Consider the following 27,724-nt stretch of genomic DNA (forward strand, 5'->3'; position numbering starts at 1 on the left):
TTTTTCCTAGCCCCAGTTCCATGCCATAGGGTTGGTGCCTAAATTTTTTTAACTGAAGCTCCATGATGATCATGTCAAGGTGGACCTTTGTAGTCTTGGGGCAGCTCTTAAGTAGATGTGGACTTCATCACCATCACTTAAATCTGGAACAGCAAAGAGACTAAAACTCCTGGAATGTTTCTTTGCTCATGCCAGTTCCCTTTCCATTGTTTGGGGCAAAACTGTGTGTTACTATAAATGCCCTGATTTGCAAACACCTCTGTGGCTGCAGGCTTGGGTTTAACAGAAAAACTTTTTTTGGGCAGTATATTTTTTCAATATATTTGCACTATATCTTAGTGAATATTTAATTTTTTCCCCTTTTGAAGAAGCTAATGAGTGCAAATGGGAATCAGTTCAACTATTCCAAAATGGCTGAGCTTCTGAACATTTGTCTGTGTGTGAATGTGACTTGTGGAAGAAAAGCCCAAACGAAATGTGGCAGGCAAACCAGAATTAAAGAAAATTTGTAATAAATAACTCTTGATTAAAGCATAGGCTCTGGGAGTATATGAAAAACACAGACATTACACAACTCAATCCTGTCCTGGTAACATGTTTTAGAAATAACTGACTAATGAATGTCTCAAATTGCTGCCAGACTTCTTTGAAAAGTCATGGAAAACTAGGAGAGAGATAAAAATGTGACATCTGGAACCAAGTTATAATTTCTCATATGAAGCAGAAGAGTTGCATAAGGAAGAACCACTCTGTGTCCAAGGCTAAGCTTTGGTGGGGAGCCCAGTGTGGCTGCACATTGGCTCCTGACAAGTGCAGCAGCTCCTGGTGCAAAAGGGATGAGCAGAACCTCCTGTAATCCTCCTGGGCAGCACCTCTGGCCTCGTGTCTTCTGCAGCTCTTGAGAAAAGGTTGAGTGTGAGCAGGAAGATAGCAGTTATGGATTTTTTTTTTTTCTCTTTCTGGAACCTTCCTCAGCTCTAGCATGTTCCTTGCTTGGTTCATTTTATTACCCTCAGCCCTGCCTGCTCTTTTTGCAGCCAGCCCTCATGATCAGCCCTTATCTAAGACATGCTGAGTTACCGGGTTATGATCATCAGTCTTTGCTGTTTAACTTTCCCAGATACTTTATTTTGAAGAGCCCAAATGCCAGCAGAACTTCCTGGGGACCTTGCTTTGTCAAAGGACTGCTTATTCTTTTCTTCTAACCACTTACTTACTCAAGCAAACTCCATTTCCTATGTGGTTGTACCTTAGTTTCCTCAAAATCCTGTAGTGAAGGATTTTACAAAGCTGTTTGGGAAATCAGGTGGCCTGACCCATTGCAGCCTAGATTTTCCTTACCCATGTGGTTGTTGAGTCCTCTGGAGAGCCTGGATTGTTCCATGTGGCCAGAAGGGAGAAGCTGCTTTGACTTTTCCCAAGTCCAAAAAGAATGCTGCTTAAGAATGAGAGTTTCTGTATTCTTGTCTCACCTCTCTTCTTTGTCTATTTACTGCCCAATGTCTTGATCCTTCCAGAAGACAGTGTGAATTTGGAGGTTTGGGCTGGTTTATGTCCCCCCTGTGGTGTCAGTGTAGGAATCCTTCTAGCTCCTTCCATGGTGTCTGCAGTATCAATGAATTAATTTAGCCTTATCCTCACTGAGCCTTGCTTTTTATTTCCATATCATGTGTCCACAGGCTTTCTGCTAGGCATAAAATAGATAACCACAATTTTGGTGCCTCTTGCTTACAGTCCCCAAACTTTTCTGCCCTATGTTAGCATGGTTTTAGTCCCTATGAGCTTTTCATGTGATGCAGGAGGTGACAGGAGCAAGCTGCTTCTCTGACATCCCCAGGCAGCAGTGCCCAGGTGTGGAGCTTATCAAATACTGAGTGGTTTTGGCATATTTGAGATCTAGCACAAGAACACACGGGGTGGTGAAAATTCAGGTTTTCAACACGTGCTGTTTGATTTTGGGAGCAGTGGGTATGACAGGCAGGGGAGGAAGAGGTGAGCCTCAAACTGACTTAAAATCAAACCTAAATTGGCTTTGACAAGGCAGGATCTGGAGACTGTGTTCCTCACTGCATTACTAGGGCAAAGGTACTTTCAGTTTGTGGTTGTGCTGACTCTGCTTTACATACTAGTTGAGATCATAACAAGAAGAGTCCCATTTTAACAATGCCAGAGAGATAAATTTTCCATTGCAAATCTCAAGCCAGTTAGGAAAAAACATCTAAACTACAATTAAACTGCTTTTACTTACTACTTACTTATTACTTACTGCTGTTATTCACTATGAATTTACTGCTTATTACTTACTTCTTGTAGCTCTTATTTGGGGATTTGAAAGTGCATTGGAGAATTAAAGGTCCTGCTCAGCTTCTTGCAGAGAGGTCCTGTGGGCTTTTCTATTTCTCATTTTCCCATTCCCGTGGCCCATTTGCAGTGTTTTTCTTTGCTGAAATTAGGGGACTTCTGCAGCATTTTAAATGTTCTTGAGTTTCCTTTAATTGCATATGGGTGTGTACATGAGGGTCCTGCCATGTGGTTTTTTCACTCATTTCTCTCCTTCCTGGAGAAACCATTTCTCCCCTAAATATAAGTTGCGACATCTCAGATCACGTTTGAAGCTTTTCATGTGTTTGGCAATTTCTGCAATTTTCACTTTTGACTAATTTCTTATTTCCTTCCACCCCATGAACCTTTCAGGTTTGTCATAGCTTTGCATTTTATTGTAAGTTTTATTTCTCTTACCTGCAGGGGTTTTGACATTCCCTTGTGGATGTTATGTAGTGGAGCATCACAGAGGTGCTGCATGAAATAGCAATGATACAGAAAAGGGAGTTGTCCATTAATTTTATTCTGTTTTTTGTCAGATTTAGAGACTTCTTTCTCATGTTAAGTCCACAGAAACTATTTAAATTACTTGATTTGATAATCCATAATTAGCTGTGTGCTGTTATTCATTCTTAAGCTAGAGGAGTGATTTTGCATGGGATGATAAATGTTGGAAGACAGTTTTTGCTCCTGTAGGGCTTAGAGTGGGCTGGGATCTGCTCCAGCTCTGCTCCTCCTCAGGCATCCAGTAATGTGCATCCTACAGAGGATGAGTAGCTGATCCTGGACTTGGAAGGAGTACAGAGTTTAGACACCTGTGAAAGGGAGCAGAGGTTTGACAACTGTTGAAAAATGGGATGATACATCCACGTAAAAACTTTATATGTCAATTAAATTATGCTTCTGCAGAGAGGTTTTGGTAGTCAGCATTAGTGTAAAAATGGATTTCATTAAGGATGAAATGGAGAGAAAGAGACACTGCATTATTTCTAGTCATTGTTAAGTTTTTGTAAGGGAAGTACATAGTTTGTGGTTTGATATAAAGAAGTTTTGCAAGAGACACAGCAGTGGTTTGGATGGGGAAGGTGCATGTCAGGATTGCAGTCAGGCTATAATTTTCCTTCTTTTTTGTGATGTTTTGGTGTGAGGTGGGTGCTTGTTGAGAAAAGGGCTCTCCTCCTCAAGTCATGAAATGAAAGTGCTGAGCATTCAGAACATCATCAGAGCTACGAGATGAAAGAGTTTGCTTTCCTTTTTTTATGGGGGAAAAAGAAGGAAAAAAACAATGACGATATGGTGTAAAGATGGAAATTTTCTTTGAAATGGTTAACTGTGGGAGATATTGGGAAAAGATTATAAGGAGACTAGTTAAAGAGCTTTGTGGAGTTGATGCTGCTTCTAGAGGAATATGCCTGTGCTTCCTTTAAACCTGGAAGTTTTCTAGGGTAAATTTGGGGGGGGAAAAAAAACCCCCAAGCAGAGAATAACTAACTAATGTAACCTTTGTTCCATCAGACGTGTCAGGTGTGCCAGATGATGCTGCCCAACCAGTGCAGTTTCTGTGCCCACCAGAGGATCCACGCTCACAAGTCTCCGTACTGCTGCCCGGAGTGCGGAGCCGTGTGCCGCTCCGCCTACTTCCAGACCCACGTCAGGGAGAACTGCCTGCACTACTCCCGCAAAGTTGGCTTCAGGTGTGTGCAGCTCAGCCTCCCTGGGGGCTGCCATTCACCCCTCTGCAGCTGGGGTGTGCTTGTGGGGTTGTGGCTGTCCCTGTCTTGGCTGTGCTCCCTCCCGGTTTGTTTCGTGTGCCTTCTCACTGGAGGACACACACACACGAAAAGAACATTCTTGGTTTAGGATAAACACAACCTAGCAAAAACCAAAATATCAGTGTGTTATTCTGAATCCAAAACACATCACTGTAGCAGCTACTGAGAAGAAATTAATTCTGTTCCATCTGAAATCAGGACACCTATACCTGGAAGTGTTCAAGGCCAGGTTGAACAGGGCTTGAAGCAACCTGGTATGATGCCTATGGCAGGGAGTGGATGGGATGAGTTTTAAAGTCCCTTTCAATCCAAAACATTCTGTGACTGTGAACTGTGTCTTACCTAGAGCAGAAATGAAAGTGGATGTAGCTGGAGCCTGGCATGGTTTTCTGCATGACAAAACACATTTGAAATGGGAAATAACTACTAACTGGATTTAAGGGAGGTTTCTGAGAGCAGACATTTTGTGGTATCTTTGAGCTGAAAAGCTCTTGTATTCATGTTGCAGCTGGATGTCTCAGGATTGATATAGCAAAAAGATTGCAGATCTTAATCCTGTAAATCTTCTCAAGGCTTTAATTTATATTTATGTCAGTTGTAGTGGGCTGAGGATGTGTGCCTTTATGAGAAGGGCATAGATTATTTCCTTCTATGTCCCTACAACTCTCCAAACATTTCTCCTGAGCTGAGTCAGGTGGAGAAGGCTCCCAAGGTTCTGGATGTGGTATGACATCTTCTCTCTAACTAAACTGCTTGCTCTAAGAAGATGTTACTTTTCCCTGCAAGCCTTCCCTCCTTGCCATGTTTAGATCACTCAAGCTGCAACACAGCTCTTAACACGATGATTTGCTTGGGAGATGAGACTGGGTGATCTTCTGAGTTTCCTTAAAGTTCTGTTTTTTCTCTTGCTTGCCAATAAATACTTTGAGATTTCAAACACTCAGGGCAATTTCTTCTCTTGGAGATGTTCTTTTAAGATGTCTGCAAATTCAGGAAACTCTGCTGTGTGGCTTGGTCTGAATCACACTGAGGTTTTCAAGGGCTTTTTCTTTCAACCATGAAGACAAGAGGCACATAACAAACTGATTCTGAGTTTAATTATATACAGATAAGGATTTTTAATGTGGGATCTGATTTGAGGAGACCCAGCTCACAACAAAGAATTAATTCCATCACATATTAAATGGCTGTGACACTGGGGCTGTTTGAAAATGAGTTAATCTGGGAGGGAGGAAAGCTGGAGGAAAAAATGTTTTCCCTGGGATGGAAAAACGAAAATGGAGATGTCAGAAAATTAACTTGGGTTGGTGCAGTTCTTGGGACTTCAGTGGCACCCGGGAATGCTGCAACAAGAGCTTCCATCTGTTACAGATGTCATTGGCAGATACCTACTTTCTGTGCCAGGGACATTAATGAAGATCTAAACAAAGGCAAAGCTCACAATTTACACTTACTGATTTTTTAGCTTTACCCAGCTTCTCTAAAAGCTGAATTTCTTTAACTTCTCTAATTCACATCTACTGAAGCTCATCTGTGAAAACTGAGTCCACTAGACTGGTCAATGTCTGGCTGTGCCATCCTTGTTATCCTGACTGTGCTGCAGGGCTGATGTCACTGACATTGTTGAAAACAGAAGAGATAAATTTTGGTAGCAGAACCATATCTAGATAATCTGTGGCATCTGCCCTGTAGTCATGGAGTGACTTCATTCTTTCCTTTCACATTTCTTACTTGCAGAGCTGAAAAGCTGAAGAATTCTTTAAATCCCTCCTGGGATCAGCTTGACTTTCGCTGCTTCTCTTTGTCTCTATTTTTCTTGAATTTCTGGAGCACAGGTTTGGTTTTGCAATAAGTCCTTATTCTGTCTCCTTTTCTGCTCATACCCCTATGCTTTCAATTAAATTTGGGGTAGGGTTGTTTCAGTTGGAGTTGAATCATGGTTAGTGATTGCACTGAAAATGAGAATAGTCTTTTACATTTAAAAATTAAACTCAGCAAGATTGTCCTTAATGCTCCTTTCTTCTTTGCTCCAAATGTCACCTTCCACACTTTTTCCAAGCCTCTTCCAGCTGCCCCCACCAGTTTGGGACTAATTTTTCTGCTTGGTGCCATTTGAAGAATTGAGGGGCTGGAAGGTGATGGTGTAGTAAGTGTTCCAAGGTTTAAGACAACATCTTGTAGCTGTTATCTCCTCTCACAGGGTGCTTTCCAAAACTTCTAGCCAACCTTCCTTGCCCTCAGGGATGCAACAATGCTGGGGATGATAGCAGGATTTGCAATTTGCTGGAATTACAAGGCAAGCTCCTTGACATCCTCCATCTACTTTGTTCAGCAAATTAGTTTATCAGACCTTGTCTTTCTGGCACTGGGATTCTTAATTACAATGTGGCTGTTGTTTATACTTCCATCTACTGTAAATTAAATTAGCCTGTGATTGTTTGACCCTGAGTTAGTGCTTGTTTCATTCCTCATTCTTAATGAAGCACTTGAAGCATCAGGCAGAACCATCTCTTTTTAGTTGAGGGAGTATTTGTGGTGGAAGCCCATTGGATATTCCTGGATGTGCCAGCCATTCCTTACTGCCAGGATTAGTATTAGTTCTTCCATTTATACTTGGGGAATTCATTCTTCCATAATAACCTGGTTCCTGGTGTTACTGTGCCAGAAAGTCTCTCTCCCCCTGTCTCATGTGATGGAGAATCAGGCTTGAAGGCAGAACTACCCCAGCAGAATATCTTCGTGCTTCCCCAAACAGTGACACCAGCTTCTGTTACTGCTTCCCTCTCAGAATTTAAGAAAACAGCAATTTTGTGTTTTCTTAAAACTGTGAGGGAGAGGGTTTGGCTCCTTCAGGCTGGCTTCTGCCTAATAATCTTTTGAAGTGCAACTTCAAAGCCTGGGCTTGTTTCCTAAACGCTGTTGGGAGGCATTTGGAGGGAAGGATATTCCAGCAGCTTGTTTGTTTTTGATACAGGCTTGGAGCTGTTCCAGTGCACAATAGCTGGGGTCCATCTGTGCCAGCAGTGCTGAGCACACGTCCCTGAACAGCACTGTGGACAGACACAGCCCTCAGGGAAAGTAGGGAAATTAAGGGAAAATCTGTTTATAAAGGTGGGAAGGTTATCCCTTGTGCATCTCTCACATCCCACAAATATAAGGCTGGCCCCTGCATTACCAGGGTGGGCTCCCCTGCTCTAACATCTGTACATGCAGTGCAGGCTTAAGCAGAGTTCCACTGGTGCCATTTTGATGGAATATGCTTGGAAGAGGCTGTCTGGTCCCAGATCAGCAGAGGTGCACCTATGGGATGGCAGCTGGTGTACTTGAGGCAGGTGGGGACAGGTGGCTGCATCCTCAAATGCCCTTGTAATTTGGAGTGTGGCATCCCTCAGAGCACAGCAGGCATATCTGGGGAGGAGTGTTAAAAGTTAAATGAAGTAAGGCTGCTGATTGTTGCCATCTTGTGGGACTATTAGGCAAGACCTGTCACAGGTGTGTGTCTAGAGGAGAGGCAGGCTGGGAACAGGGGCAGCCCTGCTCCCCTCTTGGCCTTGTTTTCAGCTGCTGAGAAGAATCCTTTTCTGCTTCTCCCTCTCTTCCCTGAGCAGCCAGCCAGCCCTTCCAGACAAGCACTTTCTAGGCAGCACCTGTATCTTGATGATTTTAATGAGCTTTATCAGTTCCATGGGTGTTTCTGTTGCTGTTTTCAATATCTTTGCTGTTGCTGTTTTGATTTTTCTGGAGCTCAGTGGAGTTGTAATTGCTGAAGATTTCCAACTGGATATTCTTTCTCTTTATTTTGTGCTGGGGGCTTACTGGTGTTTGTGCTGCTTTTTGCCCAGGGAGATCTCATCAGGTGCTTTTACTTTAGTCTTTCACTTGTGCCCTGTGCTGGAATCGGCTTTCACAGGTACAGGGCTGGCATTCTGTTGAACCACATCTTTATTCTTTTTTGGGTTGTTTTAATCTCTGAAGATTTCTTTAATAGATCCTGTCTGCTTGTTGCTAACATTTAGCTGTGAGTTGCACCCATAATTCCTGTATCATATTCCTCCTTGACTGTTGCACGTTAATATGGAAGAGATTGAACTGATTAAATCAGGGACCCACCACAGCCTGGTCCTTCCATCTGTGCCATTCCACAGGTGTGATGGGAGTGGTGCTGTGGCTGTAACTCAGCTCTTTGTCATGCCTCCCCAGGTGCATCCATTGTGGAGTTGTCTTCATGACCCTGGCCATGCTCAAAGTGCACATCCACGAGAAACATTGTGAAGTCTTCCACAAGTGTTCTTTCTGCCCGAAGGCCTTCAAGTCTGCCGAGAGCACCATGGCTCACGTGGCCAGCCAGCACCCAGCAGAGCCTCACAAGACTACTCAGTAAGTGTTTTCATCTCTTCTCCTTCACTGGGGGGCTCCAGGATTCCCCCTTTCCCTTACAGTTTTTTTCTGTTTTTGGTTTCTGTCCTTGTATAAGATGATCTGCTGCTTTGTCTGCCAGCAGGGTTCTATTCCAAACCAGAACATGCCTTTGGGTAGGAGGAGAGGACTTTGGTCAGGCAAGAGCTAAACATCCATGAAAGGAGCTTAATTGCCCCCTCTTTATCTAGCAGGACCCCCAGTGGCACCTTTTGGTAGATGGCTCCAGGGCAACTGCTGCATCTGGCACTCAAAGGGAAGAGCAGAGTTATCCCAGGCAGTGTTGGCCCCAAAAATCACTAGAGAGAAGTCTCCTGATTTTTCCACTCTTTAGCATTTCCCTGCAAGGTTTGAGCTAGTGCAAAAATCTCTGCTTTGAGGGTGGAACTATGGAAAGGTGGGACTGAAAGCAGTGTGTAGCTGACTGGTATGCTTTGTGTTTGCTCCCATCTGTCTGTGCTCACACACACAGTGTTATGTGTATGCATAGAAGTAAATTATTTTTAGCAAGCTGTGGTATGTGCCTGAGGCATTTTGATGTTCTTCCCAGTTGAGTTACTGGTTCAGTTGTCCACGTGGGTGTATGTTGACAATACAGGAAGAACACAGCTCTCCTCAGAAGTCCATCCCTTTCTGGAGTTGCTGAGATAACTTTTTACATTGTCTTCTTGAGGCACAGAGACTGAATTTACTTTCTTTAATGTTTAAGGGTGATCTACAAATGCTCTTGTGAGATGGTCTTTAACAAGAAGAAGCTGCTCCAAGAGCACTTCCAGCAGAACACCAGCAAGCTGTTAGTGGGAGTGTTTAAGTGCCCACAGTGTCAGCTGGTGTATATGCAGAAGCAGCAGCTAATGCAGCATGTTAAGGTAGGTAACTCTCTCCCTTACTGGTGCACAATTTTATTTTTTTGAGTTTGCTGAGAATTTACATCAACCATGTGAGGCAAGTGGTTCAAGAAGTGGAAGATTCTTGAGGAATATATTAGCAGAAAATATAGACTACAGTGATTTACAGGATCTGGAAATGTCAGTGGAGTGGTTTGTGTTAATTGGTCTTAATGCAGGCAGTTCCTCTCATCTAGATGCATTTTAGCTGTATGACAAAAACTTGTTTTTACAGGTAAATCTCTTTGATTTTTAACTCTTCTGTTTTCATAGAACCACAGAATCACAGATTGGTTTGGGTAGGAAGGGACCTTAAAGCCCAACTCATTCTATCTGCTGCAGGGACACCTTCCACTATCCTAAGTTGCTCTGGATGCTGTCCAATGTGTTGAACACTTCCAGGGATGGGGAGTCCTCAGCCTCTTAAACTCAGAGAAAGTAATTAAATTGATGTGACAGCTTTTTCTTCAACTGGGAGACAGGAACAATTATTCTCTGCCCAAAGTGTTACTGAATTTATGTAGTGAAATCTACTGTTTTGGGTGCTCACCTGGAGAGCTTTGGCCCCTTTGTAGCTGCCTCAGAGGGAGGTTGTGTGGCATTTAACAGCCTGATCCCCTGCTGCTCTGAACCACACCAGACTGCAAGAGGGGACTGAGGGAGGCAGAAATGATTGCCCTGGAGGGACCAGCCCTTTCAGGTCTGAGTATCCCATAAATGTAAAAGAGCTACATTTTTCTGTTACCTTCCTCAGGATATTTTTATGTTCAGTGTCTAACCACACTCTACGAAAATCCTCTCAGAAGATTTCTCAGTGACATTCTGAAGAAAGAGCTCGCAGTCTTCTTTCCCTTTGATGAGGAAAAAAAGGCGCTTTTTTTTAATCTTTATTTTGTTTATACTAACACTGAGGAAGCCAGAAGATTTGTTAGCTCATTCCTGAAAGCAAAACCCATTCAAGCCTCCTCCTTTGCTCTCTCCCCATGTCTTTAATTTGCAAATCTGGAAGTGCTTTGCATGCAGTAATGAATTACAATTTGAAGCTTTCCTGTGAAGTTGATGATTGCTAATCTTGGTGCAGTATGCTAGGAAAATAGAGTTGAGATTAAGGCTAGTGTAACTGTGCTGGTTATTTCCTGGTGCTTGCTGAGGAGTGGGTGGAGAGGGGTCAGAGAGAGAACACTGAGCTGTTCAAGGACAACAGTTTCAGTTTATTCATGGAGGCTGCCTTTTATAGGAGGTTCAAAATTTGCACTCCTGACTATATCATTGGTTGAGATCTTGGTGCTGCCCAGCTCCTTTGACCAGTTGTATGTCTGCAGATTGGATGAATATCCACACAGGGACCAGCCCATGGTACTGAGCTGAGTTTTCATGGCAACTGCCTATTTACAAGCAGCTTGCATTGCAACAGCAGGATGTTCAAAGAGGTGTTCATCCCCAGTGCTAAAAATCTGGACCTGAGATACCTTGTGGTTCATTGTCAGATCCCATCCCAGGGACCTGCCTGCAGCAGTTTGCATCAGCACTCCGAGATCTTCACCACAAAACTTTGTCTCTTAACCTCAAAAGCCTCAAAGCCTTTTTGGCTGTGGCAGGGTAGTAATTACACTCCCCCATCTCCTCTGAGGTCACCTTCATGAGGTAGAGTTTTTAGGAGGTGCTGTCTAGTGTGTGCCTACATGCAAAATAAAGAATCCACATGCCTCCTCATCTTCCTCAGGTTTAGAGCATCGCAGAGCAGGAGTTAACTCTGCTTCCTGCTATTGATTCTGCAGAGATATCACTTCCTTTCTCCATGCTCCTCATTTATTTTACCCCAGTGGTGTAACAATGGAGTAATGGGCACTGAAACTCTCCAGAGATTTCCAGATGGGGAGAAAGGTGATGTCTGTGTTCTTGAGGAGCTGGCAGTGCCATGGCTTCTTATCAGCTGGGACAGGTGCAAAGCACACAGACTTCTCAGCTGAGACCTTGTGTGTGGAGATTTGTTTGGTGTCTAACCCACAGAAATACTTCCAAATGCCTGGGGCTTTCATGTGTTGAAACTTCACCCATTATTAATTACTGTGCACAATTAAACCTCTAAATTAGCTTTTTGTGTGGATGAACTGTTGTTCCTGGGGGAGTTTTTTGAGGTTTCTTTGGTATGGTGCTGTTTTACTTGCTTTTGCTTTCCCTCAGCTCTTCATTTTTAGATTATTTTCCTTATGGTCAATTTTCTTTGTTAAAATAATTTTCTGGGGGACTTTTGGATTTTGGCCTGTTGAGTAACAAAGAGTCTAGAGCCATATTCCTTATAAGGCTGGTTCCTGGCTTTATGCTTGGTCTTATATGTCAGGAGCAAAGTTTTGAACCATGAAAAATGTAAATATCAATAAAAGGAGTGGAATTGAAGGAAATAGACTTGGAGAAATTCACCATTTTCTCTTCCCATCCCTTGGGCAAAAATGAAGCAGCTTTGGAGCCCCCAGGATACCAGCAAACATTTCATTCAGAGCTTGCCAAAGCTCTGTATTTTTAGAGCTTAAATTCTTGAAATAATGATGATGAAATTTCTCTTCCATTACATCTTCCCTGTTTAGCCAGAGTTCCCAGGGCTCATCCAAAATGCTAAACAGGCAGCACCAAGGGATGGCTGTTGTCATGCAGGAAACAGAAACTTCATGTTTCTTGGGAAGATCTCTTGTTGGGGAAAGCACTGCAGCAGCTTCTAGGAGAAATGGGCGAACCTACAGGAGCAAGACAACAACACATTTTTGGCCAGTGGGGATTTAAATTATGTATTTAAATAGTAAATGGTATTTATTTATAAATAAAGGTGTGAAATATGAATTACATGTAAATGTTACATGCTTTTCCACTATTACTGTTGTACAGGGTGTTCATGGAGTCCCCCATAATCCTGAAGAGCTCTCAAACTTTCGGCAGAAGTCTGAGAAGGCTTCAAGGAACCAGGTTCATACCTCACCAAAGGAGCTTTTGGTAGCCAATGGGACTTCCCCCTCTTCTCTGACGAGGAAAGAGGTGAGGGTGGAAGGACATAATCCTGAATCCAAGTCCAAACTGAGAAGAACTGGTTGGACTTGCAAGGAATGTTCACAGTGGATCCCTGATCGGGAAACCTACGTGTCCCACATGAAGAGAAATCATGGAAGGGTAAGGACTTGGGTGAAATACTTGAGCTAGCAAACTGGGGAAGAACATTAAGTCTCCTGCATTCCAGGCCCCTTTGCAGGGCTGTTGTTACAAGAACTGCAAATCTCAATTTTTTGTGTTTCATCCAGTTCAAGCCTTGCATTGCCTTGACCTACTTTTGTCAAGTTAAAGCCTTGTCTCTGGCAGAACATGGGCCAAGATGCTGTGTGCAGCCAGATTTCTCAGTACCTTGGCATTAGGATTTCTTGTTTGATATCCTGAGTCACCCAGCCATGAATGGGAATCTGGATCATGGTGTTTGAGCCCTTCTGGCTTGATTTGAGGAGGGCTGGGTTGTCCCACTTGGTTATGTCCTCGCTTCAAGAGAAGATGAGGGCAGGCTGAGTGCTGGGTTTTCCCATTTGAGTGTCACAGAAGTAGGAAATTGGCTAAATATTTCAGTTTAACACATATATGTATTCATTAAACAAGTCTAAGAAGATTTTAACTGGAATGTGAATGCAGGTTATATAAAGGGCTGTAGAAAAAATTTGAAGGAGGCTGGTTACAGGACAGACCTTCTTAGGGGGATGTGGATGATATGCATGGATTACAGAAGGGCTGTGTGATACTTTTTAGCATCTTGCCCTGTGCTGAATTGTGAGGAGTGAGAAGGGTAAGTGAACTTGTACTTAACTGGGGTCCTGCTGCCTTCTGGGGCTGAAGGAACCTTCCACTGAGTGAATTCTGCATGAAATGAACCCACAGGAGAAGCATATGTGTAATTCCTAATAAAAACATCAAGAAAGCATCTGAGAGGTAACATCCATGTGAAGAGCATGGAGTTAGAATCCAGTCAGTGCCTTGCATGTCCATGCTGTTGAGAGCTGTTTCTCCTTTCCTGCCAGTCCATGAAGAGGTTCCCCTGCCGCCAGTGCGAGCGCTCCTTCAACGCCTCCAACAGCCTGCGCAGACACATCCGCAACAACCACGACACAGCAAAGAAGGTCTACACCTGCTGGTACGTGCCCAGCTCCCTGTGCAAACTGCTCGTCAGCAGGGCTCCAGCCCTTCAGGTCTGGGAGTTGTGGTAACTCATGTCTGCTGCTCTTGTCTACTCCAGACCGAAGGAAAGTGAGGAGGAGGATGTGTTAAACACGAGAGGCTTAGTGGTTAAAATAAGACCTTGCTTTTGACCACACAGTGAATGTCTTTTGGAAATGTAAGGGAAGGTATGATTTGATATCTGCAGGTGATAAGTGAGATTTTTTTTTTTTTCATTGTTGTGAAGCAGCCAGTAATATATTGGGCCAGTCTTTCACTGCTTTCTAGTTGGTGTGATCATGCATCACTCTTGTGTCTTCTCCTTGGGTGGAAAAGGTATGTAAAATCCTAATGAACCAGATCTTGCCACTGCTTTAGAAGGGCAGAACTAACTGGCTGCAGGGCAATAGAGAATTAATCTTGCTGGAATTGCTTGGGAAGTCACACCTCAGAGTTGGAAAATGCATCTGGAGACTTCAGACAAGTTGTGGAAATAGTGGTGAATAAAAATCATTGCTCAACATACTTAACTATAGATACAATCTCAGTTCAGAACAAAGCCCAATGCTTATGAATCTACCTCTGTAACTGCTGCAGAGAAAGTTGTATACTGAGTGACTGTGCATAATTCCTTCCTGTCTCATTCAGAGACATCCTTTTGAAACAGGTTTAAAGCACATTTGGGTTGGAAAAGAAGTTTGCAGTGATGTAGGTTGAGGAATTTTTCCAGTTTATCTAAAATTTTGGTTTAATGCAAGCATTTCTGATGTGTGTTGTCACTTCACTGCACTCAAGTTGCTAAAACCTCATCTGAAGAATACAAGTACATTCCTCAAGTACTGCATTTCTTTGGGCTATCTAGTGAGCCACAACAGCTTTTAGTAAATGGATACAGCATAGGCATTTCCACTTGGAATACATTCCTGAGACATTTTTTCATCCAGGACTTCTAAACTTTCCATTTCTTGTAACTCTTCTGACTTGGAACCTCTGGAGGAAATGAAATACTGGCTCCTATTGTGTTTCATTCAGCTTTAAGTTTGTGGGTGATGGTCTTGGGTGTTATGCTCACCTGATCTGTGCAAATCTGTTCTCTCTGGATCAGTTGTTTTTAAAGTGGAATGTTTCAGGATCAAAATGAGCATAAGATGTTACAGGGAAGAAGGATTTGTGTAGAAATTCCTGACAGTCTAGGATATTCCAGCCTGCTGTGCATTACCTTGTTACTTTTCAGAACACACAGCTGTGAATCCACTGGTTCACCCAAGGAGCAATGATTATGCCAGCACTGAAAACACAGCTAGCAATCCAAGGAAATTGTGGTTGAATTTAATTCTCCATTTTGTTCTTTCTCAAAATCTGTTGATGAAGTCTTAATTGGACAGCAGTTGTGCCCTTTTCAATCATTGTAGTGGCAGACTCACTGAAATCACAGCACCCTGCAGGTAAAACCTCTTCCTTGAAATACTGTCCCAGCATCTCCAAGAGCTGCTCTTTGTTTGGATCTGAGGTCTCTTGTCCTGTCTTCCATTTGAACCCTCTTAGCTTGTAGAGCACTGCACTAAAAATCTTACCCTCCAGTCTCTGAATTCCTCCTTGACTCTTTTCAGCACTCTGAAAGGCATCATGTCCACTGCTCCTCATTTCTTCTGGTTCTGATGTCTCTTCCTTCTTCCTGTTTGGCATTTTGTATCACTCTCACCTGTTACTCTCTTCAGGGGTTTTGATGCCTTAGCTTCATGTCACCCTCTTCTCCTGGGTTTCCATTTGAAACGTGAAAAAAATCTGTCATGGATCTGATTACTGACTGTTTTTGTGACTCTAACTCTGCTTGCTTGTAGATGACCTTCCTCTGGCTTCTAACATTCCCAGCTGTGATTTCCCTTTCTCCCCCTGTCCTGCTTAGGTCTCTGGCTTCAGATAAGTTTGTAGGGAGAAATCAGTGATGGAGGACTTACTTGAACATCCTCCTGCCATGCTTGTCCCTGGAGTAATTCAGGTTAGGCAAGCATCTTTCCCTGCTCACATGAAAATAATTCTGAATTAGGGAAAATTGTAAAATACTGGGATATATTGTGTATTTTCTTTCATAATTCACTTGGTTATTGTTATAAGATCTTACTCTTCTTTTCCAAGTCTTAAGTACAAAGTGTCTGAAACACTTGATTTTCAACATTTATTTTTAATAAATACCACTTAATAACCTCTCAGCTTTCCTCCACAAAGAAGAAAAACTCCATCATCATTAAATATTGATTTATCCTGTGAGCAATTCCTGTTAAAACCCAGAAGTATTCAATGAGCATGTCTGCATTTTCACATCATTGCTGACTGTTATTTAATTTCCCTTTAGTTACTGGAAGATCAGTAGGAATCTTCTGCCTTTTTAGAAGATATATTTGTTACCCAGAGACACTTCAGCTCCTCTCTGCTGCCTCTGTCTCAGAATTAGGGCATTTCAGGGGACTCTGGTGTCACTTTTCCTTGCTCAGGTCCATGTTTAGCTGTTGGACCTTCATCATGTTGTGCTGGCAGAACCAGAACAGCACAGATACTCAGTCTTGGCTTTCTCAATTTCTTAACTGCTAACAGAGCCCTCTGTGCACTTCTGGGGGGCTGGGTTATGTCTGCAAGGCCTGGCACTTAGTCCAGGAGATCTCAGTCATCCAGGAGCAAAGGTACAGATGACACATCTCCTTCACAGCTCTTTTTTGAGATGTCAGCCAGCTCTGTAGCAGCTCTGGAGCCCTGCCACGTTCAAACATGAAGAGTTACATGTAAGTGACGTGCTAGATTGTTGGTATAAAAGTTGGAATTTCAGCAGTTTGGTGAGAATTTTAACTGTTAGCACTGTGCTGTGGTACAGTCTGGTGGATGTAATGCTGGCTCTCCCTGGTACTTGGGAGTGCTGGGTGCAGGACTGGGTTGTGCTGCAGGTCTCCTAGGTGTCACACAAGTCATCAGCTCTCTCTGTGTAGTTCTGTCATCTCAGAGTCTGTTTTTGTTGTTCTCCCATATGTTTTCCATCCTGATAATTTATCCTCTTTGGCACTTGTCAAAGGATGCCTGATCCCCACTAGTCCTATATTTATTTAGCAGTGTTAAGAAAACATTCCTTACTCTCATTCATGAGCACTGTGACAAACTCCAAACTGTTCTAGATTTCTCTCAGGGTAATGTACTATTATTAAAATGATGCTTTGCTGTGTATTTTGGTAATCTAATGGTAAATTACTCACCTGAGTCTGTCTCCAATGACACCTATTTGGTACAATACAAAGAGCATATCCTCTAATACATTGTCTTCCTTTTTTTATTTCCAAGGTACTGTACAGATGAAAATCAGACATTTCCTCAACCATTCATGCTGGAGAACCACATCAGCCTCATGCACGGCATCAAAAACCCAGACTTATCCCAGATGGCCAAAGCAAAAGCTCCAGAGGGAGACAGAGCAGAAGTAACTGATACCTATTTTCATGGAAAATTAAACGTGCAATTAAATGTGCTTGGCGAGTAGCTGTTAATTTGGGGTGTTTCATCAAGCTGTGGCCTTGTGCCAGTCAAATCCTCCCATCCATAGGGTAGTTTTCCTTCCCTCACTCAGTTCCATCCAGCCTGGTTCCCTCTGCTAGGGTCAGGGTCAGCAGTGCAAGCACAGCTGAGCTGTACCAGCACCAGGACAACGTGCATTTGCATCTTGCATTTCTCAAGATTTTCTTGCTGTGTTTTACTGGCATTTCTTCAGTCTATTTTATAATTTAAGTTTGTTACTACACTTGTTTTCCCCTGGTACCCCACTCATGGCACATTTTTCTTCTTTCTCCCTTATATTTTTTGCTAGTTATAAAAGATTTATTTTCTGTTTTAAAATACTTTCTAGATCCATTACCTCTGAGAACTGCATTTTTCTTAAGTAGGAGTGTGCAATTTTGTATAGCAAATGTAACTGTTCTATTGATTTTGTTTTGGATTGGTTTGGAGTGGAGGGTTGTCTGCTTGGGGTTCTTTGCTCCATTTATTTTAAAAATACACATTTTGCATATCACTGCAGAGACATATTTAAGCGAGTCATCCTCACTGGAGAAGAAGCTGCAGGATTCTAAGATAGAGGGGATGAGTTACTGAGAGATGCCGCTAAGACAAAATCTCAGTGGAGGGGAGAATGTTCAGAGTTAAATTTGAGAAGCAATGTCTGGGCTAATGACCACCCCTGTGTCCCTCAGCTGACCCTCTTCTGTGGGCTCCTCCTTCCCACACCAAAGTCTAAGTTATTCCTACACCAAACCAAATTTTTACCCAGAAAGGTCATGGCTGCCCATCTCTGGAAGTGTCCAAGGCCAGGCTGGACAGGAGCAACCTGGGATAGTGGGAGGTGTCCCTGCCCATGGCAGGGGGTGGAACTGGATGAGCTTTAAAGTCCCTTCCAACCCAAATCATTTCATGATTCCTTGATTCTAAACTATTTCCCCATCATGCCAGCCTCTCCTAGTGTTCCCCTCTCACATCACAGGGCAGCAGTTGAAATGCTGCTGGGTGAGGCATTTGGTATGGGTAGGGAGGGGAATGCCCCAGGAATCCCTAGGCACCACTTCACCCTCGGGCATCTCCAGACGTGTGTGGATTTTAGCACTTACTCTTCCTTCAGTTCAAATTATAAAGTAACTTTTTAATCCTATTTTTTAAGGCAAAATCTCCAAAGAGGATGGCAGCGGATGAGCTGGGTCAGGCAGAGAGCACTGCAGGTTTGGATGCTCCACCAGCCAAAAAACTGAAAGCCCCTTGGAAATGTGCAAAGTGCAGCTTTGCGACGGACAGCCGGACTGAGTTCCAGGAACACATACCTCGGCACAAGACCGACAGCTCCACCTTCCAGTGCTCCTTCTGCGGCCTGTGCTACACCTCTCACATCTCTCTGAACAGACACCTTTTCATTGTTCACAAAGTCAAAGATGAGGAGGAAGAAGAAGAGGAGGAGGAGGAGGAGGAGGAGGAAGATGAAAGGCAGAAGTTACCAACAGAGATGGGTAAGAATGGACATGAGGACTACAATGGCGAGTTGTACACTACAGTGGAAGAGGACAACAAATACAAAGAGTGCAAAAGTGACTCAGCTCTTTGTGAGCACAGTCAGACGTGTGGCGCAGAAGGCTCCAACAGCACCTCACAGAACAATCATTCAAAGTCTCTTAAGACTTAGAAGCAAAAAAAAAAAAAGCCCTTTTGGTTGATTGGGGGTTTTTTGTTGGAGGGTTTCTACTCAAAATACAGGGTGGGGATGGGGCAAATCTTTGAAACATTCTGTTGATTTCATGGGATGGATGTTGCTTTCCGTTAACTCCTATTTGTAAGGGAAATTTAAAACAGAAAAAAAACCAACCAACCCTGCCATTGCATCCTAAGCACTAACTCCCTGCCAGCCCAGAGAGGTGAAAAGGGAAAGTAGAGCCAGAATCCTCAGTGGGGCTTGGCCGACTCCTGAGGATCCAGGAGCACTTTTCAGCTGCAGTTTCCTTCAGACAAGCTCTCCTCCTTTGAGTGTGCACCGCCTCAGCCTCTGCCCAGAGCCCCAGCCTTGCCTTCCCAGTCTCCCTTTCTTTCTCCTTCTATTTATGGCTTCTTTTTTCTCTCCCCATCCTGCCTTTGTGTTACTCATTTTGACTCATAACACTGGCTCAGCCAGCCGCGTTTGTCAGGACCGTGTTGGCCGATCTGGGATCTGTGTTACACGGGATGGGTTCGAGCTGTAACTTGTGCTGATTATTCTTTAGTTGCCCAAATAACAACATTCTTTTCCAAAACACAGTTCAGTGAAATGTCTCGGACTTGAATCTTCTTGAAAGAGGATTTTGTAGCCCCAATCCTCCCTGGTGAGTACAGTGTTTAGGAGGGCCTGGTTCCCTTGGGGACACGTTGGCCATTTGTGGAGTTGTTCTGCTGGAAGCCATCCTGGGGTGCTGGTGCCAGTGGTTCATCCCAGCAGGGAGCTCAGACTGGTGCCATCACCAGAAGGGGATGACATCCCCCATCCCATCAGTGGTGTCAACTAGAATGAAATTTTCCAGAGCTCCTGATGTATCCCCAGTGCCAGGGCTCCCTGGCAGCTCGTTTTGAGGGGAGAGGAGCAGAGCACAGCTCACAGAGATGCTGGAACCAGTGGGAGCCACCATCCTGCAGTGCAGCAGGGGCTGGCACTCCATCAGTAGCTCCATAACTGCTGCTGTGCCTCGGCATTACCTGTCCCTTAGGAGATGTTTCTTTTCCATGTAGTCACATTGACTCTCTTTCCTCCCTCATCCCTTGTCACACCCATGCTTTGTGTAATACAATTACCTTCTATACTATTATTTTTTTCATTCTGTTGAGCCAGAACTCGCTTGTTATTGTTTACTCTGACAATGTTTAAATAATTTAAGAACTATTTATCTCCTTGCTTGGGCTCCTCACCGTCTGGTCTCGTGATGCTTGGATACAGCTCACTGGAGCTGTCTGGATGTTGGGTGGTGTGTTGGTTGGATGTGGGGTGTTGATTGGATGTAGTGTGTCGGGGTTGGTTGGGTGGGATGTCATACCGGGGTGTAGATTAGATGAGATGTTTGCTGAATGGGGTGTGAAGTGTAACAGGTGTCAGGTTGATGGGTGACGGGTGTTGGTTGAATAGGGGTTTGGTTCAATGGGTGTTGACTGGATGGAACTGATTGGAAGAGGCACGGATGGTTGGATCGCTTTTGATTGGATGGGTTTCAGATGGGCGTTGTGTGGATTGTGGGGTGTTGGTTGGACGGGGTGTTGTGTTGGGTGTGGGTGTTGATCTGGATGCGATGCCGGGTGCGCGGGCGCTCTCTCGGTGCAGATGAGCCGCGGCTCCGTTCCCGTTCCTGGTTTCGTTCCCGCTCCCGGCTCCATTCCCGGCCCAGTTCCCGGTTCCGTTCCCGCTCCCGGCTCCATTCCCGGCCCAGTTCCCGGTTCCGTTCCCATTCCCGGCCCAGTTCCCGGTTCCGTTCCCGCTCCCGGCTCCATTCCCGGCCCAGTTCCCGGTTCCGTTCCCGCTCCCGGCTCCATTCCCGGCCCAGTTCCCGGTTCCGTTCCCGCTCCCGGCTCCATTCCCGGCCCAGTTCCCGGTTCCGTTCCCATTCCCGGCCCAGTTCCCGGTTCCGTTCCCGCTCCCGGCTCCATTCCCGGCCCAGTTCCCGGTTCCGTTCCCGCTCCCGGCTCCATTCCCGGCTCTCCTGCCGGGCGCTCCGGGGTCTCCTGGGCCGCGCGCGCGGGGCGGAAGCGGCGGTGACGCAGCGGCGCGGGCGGAAGCGGAAGCGGAAGCGGGGCCGCGCGGGCGCTGGCGGTGGCGGCGAGGATGCTGTCGCTGGACTTTCTGGACGATGTGCGGCGCATGAACAAGCGGCAGGTGCCGGAGGGGCCGGGGGCCGGGGGGGAGAGCCGGGCGGGCGGACAGGGCCGGTCCGCCTCGCCGTGCGCTGCTGGCGGGGCCTGACCCACCCCCTTCCTCCCCAGCTGTACTACCAGGTGTTGAACTTCGGCATGATCGTGTCCTCCGCCCTCATGATCTGGAAAGGGCTGATGGTGGTGACGGGCAGCGAGAGTCCCATCGTGGTGGTGCTGAGGTCAGTCCCGCGGTGCGGGGGCTTGAACTCCCGGTGGTTTCACGGGGCTGGGTCGGACAGAGGCTCCTGCCGCAGCCCCGGCGGGCCAGACGCTCCGTAAGAACCCAGGCTCAGCAATAGCGAGGGGTGAGGGAGCTGGTTAAAAGAGCACCTGACCTCGCTCTGTCAGCCGGCTGGTAGAGGGCTGGTAAAAAAAAGGGAGAGGGACTTTTTACCCGGGCAGGTATGAGGGGACAGTGGGGTGTCCCGTTTGGCACAGACTGCCCAGGAAGCTGTGGCTGTCCCGTTCCTGGAAGTGTTCCAGGCCAGGCTGGACAGGGCTTGGAGCAACCTGGGATAGTGGAAGGTGTCCCTGCCTGTGGCAGGGGGTGGAATGGGATGGTCTTTAAGGTCCCTTCCAACCCATCTGTGATGATTTGGTGGATGTCAATTACAGAGGTGTCCTGAGCTTAAGGGTTGTCACTGTCACTGTATGTTTTGGGTGTCACACATTGTCCTTACACTAGTGTCCTGCAGTGGGTACCACCAGTGTTACTCCCACCTTTCTGCTGCCTGGGACAAATTCCCTGGGCTGCCATTGGGTGCTGGCATGGATATTTCACCTGCTCTGTGGCCACACTGGCCTTTTCTTTGTGTTTCTGTGTCAATGTTCATGATGTAGCAATGCTGTAATGCCATGACCAAGTGCTGCTTACCAGAACTCCCTCCTGATGTGAAGTGCAGGACAGATGTTTCCCACTGCTCCTCCCAGTGAGTAAGACAGGTCACAGTGATGTGACCTGCTGTTCTGAACTGCATCTGCTGTGCTCTCTGAAGTTAAAATACAAAACACAAATGCACGCAGTACTTAAAGTTCATTGTTCTGTTTTACATTATTTATGTGGAATTAAGAAGGATGAGTACTTGGTGACAATTGGCATTTACAAGACAGAAGAAAAATAACTTGAGTCGTGGTAATGAATCACAGTAACAAATTTTTGGCAAGTCCCTTTGTCTGTTTCAGATGGGAATGTAAGAGCCTGATGCTTCCAGTGCTTTGTTCCTGAGGCTAATCTATCTGTCTGTCTGTCTATCTATCTATATATCTGTCTCTAAAAAATAAATTAAAAAAAAAGCTTCCCATCATTACAGAGCTGCCAGCACTGCCCTGCTGAAGGTGAGCTCAGAAATCAAAATATAGTGTTTTTCATCAGCTTTTTGCTTCTTAAAAATGCTTTTCCCTTTGGATGTGCTTGTAACACCAGGTACTGGCAGTGCTCTTTTCCCAGCTACAGGTAATATGATGATTGCAAACCTGATTGCAATAGAGGTTACACAGTTGCCCAGTCTCCAAGGTGGCTTTCTCAGAAGCTCTTCATCGAGGTTTCAGCCTGCTCTTGAACACCTCCAGGAATGGGGTATCCACAGCTTCTCTTTTTCATGAGGTTCTTGTGAGATTTTTCTTAAAGGGCCATGAACTCTGAAACTTGGTACTGAGTGTTTAAATACTGTTCAGTTGTTTCTCTCCTCTTTTTCAGTGGGAGTATGGAGCCTGCTTTCCACAGAGGAGATCTCCTGTTCCTCACAAACCGAATTGAAGATCCAATCAGAGTGGGAGAAATAGTTGTCTTTAGGATAGAAGGAAGGGAAATTCCTATAGTCCATCGAGTCCTGAAAATCCATGAGAAGTATGTTAACAATCTGGGGGTTCTACTGCTGATGTTTCCCTAATTGAAATTCTTCATCTGCTTGGGTAAATAAGTGGGTGGGATGTCAATCATAAATATCTGGGTGCTGTAGGAAGTAACACAGAAGTTTCAGACAGACAAAATCTGTCCTACTTGGTTTACTTGTAAAGATCATCCAGCAGAAGGCACAAGCTGAGAGTCTGTGCCAGTGCTCTGGACACTCCAAACTGTAGAATCATGGAATTGTTAGGGTTGGAAGGGACCTTAAGGCCAGTCTCATTCCACACCTGCCATGGGCAAGGACACCTACCACTATCCCCTATCACTAAGCCCTGTCCAGCCTGGCCTTGGACACTGCCAGGGGTCCAGGGGCAGCCACAACTTCTCTAGGCAGCCTGTGCCAGGGCCTCACCACCCTCACAGGGAAAATTTAATCCTTATATCCCATCTAACCCTTGCCCCTGTCCTGTTTAGGGCCCTTGTTTGAAGTCCCCCTCCATCTCTCTTGGAGTCCCTTTAGGCACTGGAAGGTTGACACCACTTACTGTCTCCTGTGCCATCCTCTCTGTCCTGAGCTGCTGTGCTGTCTGCTCTAGCATGGCTTCATTTGTGTATGAAGTGATTCTTGTTAGTGGGGCACAGCTGTGGCAGAAAGATACTTTGTGTGTAGCTTGTGTTATTTTAGAGCCTGTCTCTATGGTCCTGGTCTTTGCTGTCATGCAGACTCAGGGCCTTTTGTCTCTCTAGAAAGTTGTGTTGTTATCCTCAGAGTCTTTGTGTGCTGTTCACTCTCAGCACTGGGGAGGTTGTGTGTCTGAAGGAATGGAACAGGCATTGGTTTTGTGGCTGAACAGGGCTTAGTTTTCCAGCCCAGGTTTCCACTGCAGTCATGAACTTTCCTGTTTTGCTGGGTGGAGCTGTGGCCTCTCCAGGCCAGTCTGTGGGGATACAAGCCAACTGTGTGAGTTGTTGGAGTGAAAACTGAATCTTGAACTGAATCATTGATTCTGCAAGGTATCTCTGAGAGGCAGCAGTTGGTTGGGGTCCCAGCATCTGTTTCTGCTGAGTAAATGTTTCTGGTGTGAGCTGGGGCTGCACCAGGTGACATCTGAGGATTCCTCTGGTTGAGGTGTGGATGGGATGGAGAGGATCCCTTTCCCAAAGCTGTTGGAATATCCAGACCAGTTGTCCAATCCTACTCAAGGATGACTAGCCTTGTGCACATAAATACACAGCTGGAATCCTGGCTCTGAGGTGACAAAACAATGCTTTGCACAGTAGGCAAAGCACATTCTTTGCTGTTCAGATTTATTCTGTTCCTAGAACTTTGAACAGTGTCAGTTCTTTGATACCACTGATTTAAAAATAAGGTCAGTTTATGGGCTGAATTTGACACCTAATGTTGCATGAGCATTTTTTGTGATGTGGGAACTCTTTCAAGTGAAATGCAGTTTTCTTCCTCTCCTGTTCTGTGCAGCATTTTCCCTCCAGATGTTTCCCACTTTTCTTTTTTTGCCTCGATATTAGGGTATCCAGCATTATTTTTTGTTTGAATGTAACAGGGCTACAGTGCCAATCCTGGGAAGGTGAAACCATTCTGCAGTATTTTATGTTTCATTTAACTGAAACAACCAAACACAAACCCAGTCTTTTTATTAGGAGAGATAAACTGAAAAACCCATACTGCGACCTGAACCTGGGAGCTGAAGGAGGGATTTGGGTGTCAGTTGCTTCTTTCACTACTTAAAGAATAATTTTCTAGTGTCAGTTTGGAAGTGAAAAGTCTCTGCAGAAGCTGAAGGAGTGTCAAAATGCAGGAAAACAAAAACAGTGTTCTCTATGATTTTGGGGCACCTCAGGGCCCAATTGCACATCAACATTGTGTCAGTGAGAAAATGTCTGTTACTTGCTGGCCTTTTCTTCTTGTTTCAGCCCAAAATTGAATTTGTTCTTTATTACTAACACAGAGTCTGCAGTCAAAATTTACTTAGTGGTTTTGGAGCAGGGCAGCCAGACCAGTCTTCAGTCACTGCAGACAGCAGAGAAGTGCAGGCTGTGTCGTGACAGAGCCTTGGCTCTGCTCAATAAGGTGCTGCACTCCTACACTGTCACTCTTCAGACCTAAACAACATTATCTGCACCTTTGGGGATCTTTCTTTTCCCAGATGGTGTCTCTAAGCTCCCAGAGTGTTTGTTGTTCCCACACAACAAGCCAGATGTGCTTTGGAGAAAGCTGTGGGTTTTTTTCCTTTCTAAGCTTCTCCTGTTAAGGAACCTGTGGGTGTTTAGGCATGATGAAAACAGCCTGAGCTCTAAAGAACTGCCTGCTTTCCTTTTCTGCATTCCATCTGTCATTTCTGTGAGAGATGAGATTCAAGCACTGAGGACACTCCTGCTCAGCACCTGCCTGCAGGTGCCACAGGAAGGTGACAGTGACATATCCCTGAGTAGTGCCACTGTCTGGGCTGCTGTCCAGCATCTGAACAGGAATGGCTGAGAAACAATCTATAAAACTCTTCCCTGGTCAAAGGAAAGAGTCATCTGCTCTGTGATCCCAATTCTTGCAAGCTAATTCATCTCAGGATTAATTAAAGTCTTGGCAGTGTATGTAGTGATAATTTCCCTGCTTTCTGCAGGTTACAGTTCCAAGCACAAAGTCCTAGTTCTTTATGAATAGCCTAATTTCCTCTTTTACATGGAGTATCAGGTCAATTTTTGAGTCAATATAGTCTTTTGCAAACCAAAATACCTTGCAGAGGGACATGGTTTAGTTTGTGCTGTGGCTATTTCTGCATTCCACCTTCTCTGCCTGGTTTTAACCAATTACTTCTGAGCTCCTTTTGGTACCTTCAGGCTCTTGCATTGGAAGAGACAGTGGAAAGCTATTTGGTTGTTGCTGGCATTTGTGGTAGACTGTGTCATATCTCCCATCAGTTCTGTCTTTTCCAGGCTGGTCTATAGTTTCTTGTATGGAAGTGGTTTCAGACCTTGTTAACCATTTTTCAACCTTTGCCACTTCTTCTCTCCATTGCAGAAAAGGGTCTGGGGGGCTCAGCACTGCCCAGAGCATTCCAGATGTAGGCACATCGTGAGTTCATGCAGTGTCATCATGGTATTGTTTGGTTTTTTTTCTGTCCCACTTTCCTAATCAGTTCTAAATTTCAGCTTGCTTCTGCCCACTGCTGAGTAGAGCTGTGTGCTTCAATCCCAACCTCTCCTTTTGTGTGGTAGCAGGGAGACCAGAATCCAACATTTGTGTGGAGCAGGAGAAGCATCAACACAAGATGGGTCAAAAGCCAAGAGGCATTAGCTGCATCTGCACTAGAAATGGCTTGTCCTGCTGGTTCTGTTCTGAAACTCTGCTGGCAAGCTTGGCTGGGGCCAGAATTCATTCTTCCTGTGACAGTTTTTTCCAAACCATCTGCTTTCTGCTGCATTTGACAGAGTTTCCCTCTTCTATCCTTCTTGAATTGTAGGACATGGTTGCTTCTAGTACCCTTGTGTTGGTCTCTCCATGCTTGTAGAATAGCTTTTAACCAGTTTCTGTCCTGCCTTACCTGGCTGTCTTGTCTTTACCAGGCAAAATGGAGACATCAAATTTCTGACAAAGGGAGACAACAATGCTGTGGATGACAGAGGGCTCTACAAACAGGGGCAGCACTGGCTGGAGAAGAAGGATGTTGTAGGACGAGCAAGAGGGTAAGTGCAGTTGAAAATGATGGGGCTTTTCCCACTGCTGTCCCCAGCAGCCATCTGGTAAATCCCCCCTTGTGCTGAGCTATCCCTGCTGGGTTTTGCAACCTCCCTGAGAGTGAGGAGAGTTCAGTTCTTAGTTTGGCTTAAGCAAAGGCATCCAGTTGTGAGCTGCATCCTGGATGTTGATGCTGGATGCACACAGAAGTAAGGCTCAGAGTTGATCAGAATTGTCACCAGATTTGTCTTTTATTCTTTATGTGACCTTTATTCTTGTAGATTTGTGCCCTATATTGGAATCGTGACTATCTTAATGAACGATTATCCAAAATTTAAGGTAAGAGCTCTTCAATTTCCTGCCTGCTTTTCCCACCCCAGCAATGATTCCTTCATGAGAACACAGCAGAACCCTGTGTCTTGCAGGTTTGCTGTTGTAGATACCAGTGTGCACTGCTGTGTCTCCTCTGCTCTCTTTTCCAGTATGCAGTGCTCTTTTTACTGGGTTTGTTTGTGCTGGTCCATCGAGAGTAGTCCCTTGCACTGAACTACAAGGTGCCATGGATTTTCTAGATGAACATTTAAAGTAGCTGATGGTCTGATGTGCCAGGAGGAAGAAGAAAGCATGCATTTCAAAGCTTCTTGACAGTTTGGGTTTGTTTTGATTTTTACTGCGTAAGGGTGAATGTTTGTCACAGTATTTCCAATGGTTTGTCACATTTTAGCCTTTTTAGTGAATTTTTATATTAAAAATTTGAGCCAAAATGTTTAGTGCTTGTACTTTGAAGCTGAGCTTCCTCTCCAAGTGCCTCTGGGATCGTGTCCTCAGTCTGGCCGGGCCAGTGCCCCCTCCCTTGTGCTTACTGACCTGTCCAATGGTGAGTTGTTGCCATGAAGGTTTTTTTCCAATTCAGAACTGGAATAAAGATTTTGCCTCTTGCCACGTTTTTTGTTATTGCCCTAAAGAGAGCAGCCCCCTTGCCCAGGTTTTGGGGGACACCTGGGCTTTGCTGTTACACACCTACTCCTAGAGCCACCATCTGACTTATTCTCTCTTCACAGAGCAGTAGCAGCTGCTCCTCTCACCTCTTTTTGGGGAGTAATCTGTGTTGAGCTGTTGATCATTCAATATTTCTGTGTTCTTGTAAATCACACTGAAATAATCTGCC

General features: G+C 44.9%; 2 protein-coding genes across 3 annotated transcripts in view; both read left to right on the top strand.

Moving 5' to 3' along the window:
• ZNF592 (zinc finger protein 592) overlaps positions 1–20,012 on the top strand; it is a 34,707-nt gene extending 14,695 nt beyond the window's left edge. The window contains exons 3-9 of the mRNA XM_056499467.1: positions 3,838–4,016; positions 8,295–8,471; positions 9,220–9,379; positions 12,278–12,556; positions 13,444–13,556; positions 16,904–17,039; positions 18,267–20,012. Of these exons, the coding sequence (XP_056355442.1) occupies positions 3,838–4,016; positions 8,295–8,471; positions 9,220–9,379; positions 12,278–12,556; positions 13,444–13,556; positions 16,904–17,039; positions 18,267–18,779 (1,557 nt within the window). The 3' untranslated portion in view covers positions 18,780–20,012. The remainder of the gene's footprint in view (positions 1–3,837; positions 4,017–8,294; positions 8,472–9,219; positions 9,380–12,277; positions 12,557–13,443; positions 13,557–16,903; positions 17,040–18,266) is intronic.
• Positions 20,013–20,815: 803 nt separating this feature from the next.
• Positions 20,816–27,494, top strand: SEC11A (SEC11 homolog A, signal peptidase complex subunit). 2 transcript variants are annotated; one of them, XM_056499478.1, is made up of 6 exons: positions 20,816–20,981; positions 21,089–21,198; positions 22,716–22,865; positions 26,445–26,564; positions 26,838–26,895; positions 27,039–27,494. In XM_056499478.1, exons 1-6 carry the CDS (start codon positions 20,931–20,933, stop codon positions 27,087–27,089), a joined length of 540 nt encoding a protein of 179 aa, XP_056355453.1. In that variant the 5' UTR covers positions 20,816–20,930; the 3' UTR covers positions 27,090–27,494. The 2 variants fall into 2 exon arrangements, with proteins under 2 accessions (XP_056355453.1, XP_056355454.1); XM_056499479.1 differs by lacking the exon at positions 22,716–22,865.
• Positions 27,495–27,724: the final 230 nt, after the last annotated feature.

The sequence above is a fragment of the Oenanthe melanoleuca genome, chromosome 10 (assembly GCF_029582105.1).
Source record: "Oenanthe melanoleuca isolate GR-GAL-2019-014 chromosome 10, OMel1.0, whole genome shotgun sequence".
NCBI lineage: Eukaryota > Metazoa > Chordata > Aves > Passeriformes > Muscicapidae > Oenanthe > Oenanthe melanoleuca.

Coding starts and splice junctions, on each gene's coding strand:
- SEC11A (XM_056499478.1), top strand. CDS start 20,931: ATGCTGTCGCTGGACTTTCTGGACGATGTGCGGCGCATGAACAAGCGG. Junction 21,199..22,715: donor CCCATCGTGGTGGTGCTGAG/GTCAGTCCCGCG, acceptor CCTCTTTTTCAG/TGGGAGTATGGAGCCTGCTT. Junction 22,866..26,444: donor GTCCTGAAAATCCATGAGAA/GTATGTTAACAA, acceptor TGTCTTTACCAG/GCAAAATGGAGACATCAAAT.